This window comes from Neolamprologus multifasciatus, chromosome 4, assembly GCF_963576455.1.
Source record: "Neolamprologus multifasciatus chromosome 4, fNeoMul1.2, whole genome shotgun sequence".
Taxonomy (NCBI): Eukaryota; Metazoa; Chordata; class Actinopteri; order Cichliformes; family Cichlidae; genus Neolamprologus; species Neolamprologus multifasciatus.
In genome coordinates this window covers 14093884-14098324 of record NC_140442.1, presented here as the reverse complement: position 1 = coordinate 14098324, position 4441 = coordinate 14093884, and the positions used below count along the sequence as shown (strand labels likewise).

Genomic DNA, 4441 nt, shown 5'->3' with positions numbered 1-4441 from the left:
GGTGTCACCCTATTGCTGTGAATTTGACTGGAGAGTCTGTCAGACCTGATGTAATATGCCAAGTAAGATTATTTTGAGCCATTTGAGCAAAACATTTTTGAGCGCCTCATACTATTGTTTTTGTCAGATTATACAAAAGTTCTCTTTTTACTCTGTGCATGCAACATCTTTTGATGATCCGATCAGAATAAATATGATAGAAATATAAATATTATTTATTTTTATGTTATCTCAGTACATAATAAAAAAAATATAACTCTATATCATAAAGTATACAATCAATAATGTGTCAGGTTATTTTGACATTAACACAATGAAGATGCTTTTCATATTGTGGTCAGAAATAATTGTAGAAATGCACAATTTGTGAAATATCTGCTTGCAACACCTCGTGAATAAATTAACAAAAACAGAATTGTGACACCGATTAAAAAGTCATTAACATAATGAAGCCCACATAGATCCTGAACCAATGAGGAGAAAGTAGCGATTTGTTCCAGCCAACCAGAGGCCGAAGGTGGAGTGACGCTTTTAAAACTCCAACTCAAGTTGCTCTAACATGCAGCACTTCAGCTCACAGTGAGAACCACAAGTTTCACGACAGCACCCCCCTCCAAGACAGCCCGGGACAACAAGGCAAACAAACAGGAAAGCGGGGGAAAAACAACAGGCTCGCACTGACTGAAACTGTTAAAGGAATTTACTTTGGCGCAACGCGCGCAAAAGCGCACTGGCCAATTTGGTGAAGGCTTGAACTTCAGTGGCAACATCTGAATTTTCATTTCCAAAGGACTGAACAAATAATGTTAAAAATGACGGAGGAGCATGACAAGTGTGTCGGTGACCAGCCATGCAGTCCATCGGGTACAAACAGTTCCATGTCCCAGGACGAGTCTGACTCCGATGCTCCGTCCTCGCCGACAGGCTCCGATGGACAAGGATCCCTGCTCGCCGGTATGGGCAAGAAACTGGACTCCGAAGATGATGAAAGGTTCCCTGCGTGTATACGAGATGCCGTCTCTCAGGTCCTAAAGGGGTACGACTGGTCCTTGGTGCCAATGCCCGTGAGAGGGAACGGATCCCTGAAGAGTAAACCTCACGTCAAGAGACCCATGAATGCGTTCATGGTGTGGGCGCAAGCGGCCCGCAGAAAGCTCGCGGATCAGTATCCACACCTGCACAACGCAGAACTGAGCAAGACCCTGGGGAAACTTTGGCGGTAAGAAAAAATATATATTTCAAATAAAATTATATATATTTATGTATGTAGATTGGGGTGTAGGGAAATTCAAGAATATTAAGTAACGTAAAAAAAAACAAAAGGACACTCAGGTCACCAAGACCTGGCTGGAGTTTTGAACACGGACATGATTATAATATTATAACGCTTTCTTTTGTTGTATTTGGTGAAATGATTTGGAAATAAATAGATTTTTTTGAACAAACCAAGACAGAAAACATCTTTTAATGCGTGTTTTTCTCGACGTTTTTTTAGGAAACAAAAGCGCTAAAGTAACTTTAAATTTAACAACTGTGTCTTTGTTTACTTCAGCTCAATAATTTTCTCTATTTTATTTATATATTTTTCTACCTTAGCTTGCTTTCAGAGAGTGAAAAGAGGCCATTCGTAGATGAAGCAGAGAGGCTTCGAGTTCAGCACAAGAAAGATCATCCAGACTACAAGTACCAGCCTCGAAGACGGAAGAATGTGAAACCAGGCCAGAGCGACTCCGATTCTGGAGCAGAACTGGCTCATCACATGTACAAAGCTGAACCAGGGATGGGAGGACTGGGAGGAATGAGTGACGGACACCACCATCCTGACCATGCCGGTATGTACTTTGCGGCTAATTTGTTTAATTCTTGAGATAATTTTGTGTTTGAAGTGATGAACCTTCATTTCTGATTTACATCTCTTTTTTTCAGGGCAGCCCCATGGTCCACCTACACCACCCACTACTCCTAAAACAGACCTCCATCATGGGGTGAAGCAGGATTTGAAACATGAAGGCCGTCGACTTGTTGACAGCAGCAGGCAAAACATTGACTTCAGCAATGTAGACATCTCTGAGCTCAGCACTGATGTCATCAGCAATATGGAGACCTTTGACGTTCACGAGTTTGACCAGTACCTCCCGCTCAATGGCCACGCCTCAGGCTCCTCAGACCACAGCCACAGCCAGGCTCCACTGCCTGGCAGCGCTTACACTTCCTCATACAGCCATACAAGCAGCAACGGGTCAACGTGGAGCCGAAAGAGCTCCATGTCCTCCTCCTCTCCCTCCACTGGTGAGGTGGGCCAACACCGTCTCCATATTAAAACAGAGCAACTGAGCCCCAGCCACTACAACGAGCACTCTCATGGCTCGCCCTCACACTCTGATTACGGCTCGTACAGTAGCCAGGCTTGTGTCACATCAGCCACATCAGCTGCCTCGGCCGCTTCCTCTTTCTCCAGCTCCCAGTGTGACTATACTGACCTTCAGAGCTCCAACTATTACAACCCTTACTCTAGCTATCCTTCTAGCCTTTATCAGTATCCCTACTTCCATTCATCCAGGCGGCCCTATAGCAGCCCAATCCTCAACAGTCTGTCCATGGCTCCTCCTCACAGCCCCAACGCATCCAGCTGGGACCAGCCGGTCTACACCACACTGTCTCGACCTTAAGAGTACAGAAACAGCCCGTTCGCACTGGAGACTCATTCAGATCGATGCACTACTAACGAAGGAAGTAAGGAGGAGACGGAGTAGTGTGCGTAGGGGCTAGTAGGCTAAATGTGACCATTTGAACCTGAGACAGACAAGAGAAAAAAGTGCCTGCTGATTTTATACAGAGTTCTATTGTTGCGACGAAAACACACTTGTACAGACTTTTTACACAAAGAGAAATTGTGTTGTTGGTGAGCCAGACTCCTCCATGAGGACATATCGCCTACGCCTACATCCTGTACACCCTTCTTTCCAGTTAAAGATTGCATGTGTGTGCACACTTGAGGTAAAGATAAGGCCTGACGCTGAATTGTGCAGGACTGAAATGGTTTGGCCAAACTCTGTCAATGTACACATGACCTATAATGTGCATTTTCAGTAACACTTAACGGCCAGAGCCATGTCGCCGCACACTGTTTGCATCAGTGGATCAGTCTTAAATAACTGGCTCCTATGAATCTAGTGTCATTTTGGCATAAAAGTCTTATATCTATTTATGTTCATGCATTATTTGGTTTTGTTCTTAAGTAGAGGAACACATATAATGTGGGTTTGGTTATTTAGAGTACTGTTTGGCTTTCAATGAAAACTAGGTAAATAAGGTGGTACAAGTGCCGTGTTTGATATTATTCAGTTAAAGACCAATTTTTTCAGAAACATCTCCATTCCAAGTTGCACACAAACAGACGGGACCAACAGACTCACACAGGACAGAACAGGTGTCTGAAATCTATGCTTGGCAAATTGCGATTAGTCATGATCTAGGGTTAAAGGAAATGGGGTAAAATAACACCACACACTCTGAGTGACATGTCAGCTGGATCTCGTGTATATGTCGATGGACAACACAAGACTACGTCTACGTACATGCATCCGCGTTGGTGTGTCCGGGAGATAATGTGGTGTCAAACATGCACATGCATGCGCGAGCCATTTCCTTGGGAAAAAGTTGCATATATAACCCGTGACACAAACTATATGTTTTTTGGTTCGTTTGTTTTTTTAAACCGAAATTCATCTTTTAACTTTTTCTCAAATAAGAGAATTTAGGGTTTAAAAGTGAAATTAAGTGTGCGAGTATTTGCCAGTTTATCATCAACCATTAAGTGCCAACTCACTGCTGCAGTCGCATAAAACATTTTTGTGCCTTCTAATGCTTATTGTCAGTATTTTTATATGACAAGGAATTATTAACAAACTCCGGGCAGCACACAATCGGTAATCAACACCAGAGACTCCAACAGTTACCTTGCTTCTGGCTATGTCCTTAATTTGATATCATTCCTTACAGCCTTGGTTTGTAATGTTGTGTGACATGCTGTATGTGAAACGTACAGAGAATCATGCTTTTGTCTGCAGAACTGTGTTTTGTATCTTTATGGTGTATCAGTTTTTGAGAGAGGCTGTGAAAAGAATTGTTGTTCTATTAACTAGAGTTTCACTCGCACATGCACAGCTAACTCATGCGCTGACTTTTTTTTTTTAATAAAAAACTTTTTGTTGATACTTGTATTCGTCCTTCCTTTTTGGATTCACATATGGTTTCCGATGTTTTTGTTCTTTACCAAAAAACAAAACTGGAAAAAAAAAAAGAATTAACTGAACAGAAGCACGCCGTGTTGTTGGGTTTGCCTTTTCGCCGAACACCAGCTGTTAGACTCCTTGTCTAACATCTGTACTGTTTGCTATAGCTGTAGTGAGACTTTTATAGAGTCATTATTTTCCCTGTG

The 4441-nt window shown here is 42.6% G+C and overlaps 1 protein-coding gene across 1 annotated transcript; it reads left to right on the top strand.

Moving 5' to 3' along the window:
• Window positions 1-555: 555 nt before the first annotated feature.
• LOC146520030 (transcription factor Sox-8) lies at window positions 556-4217 on the top strand. The gene is made up of 3 exons (XM_085157618.1): window positions 556-1219; window positions 1597-1832; window positions 1927-4217. Exons 1-3 carry the CDS (start codon window positions 804-806, stop codon window positions 2667-2669), a joined length of 1395 nt encoding a protein of 464 aa, XP_085013744.1. The 5' UTR covers window positions 556-803; the 3' UTR covers window positions 2670-4217.
• The last annotated feature ends 224 nt before the right edge of the window (window positions 4218-4441 follow it).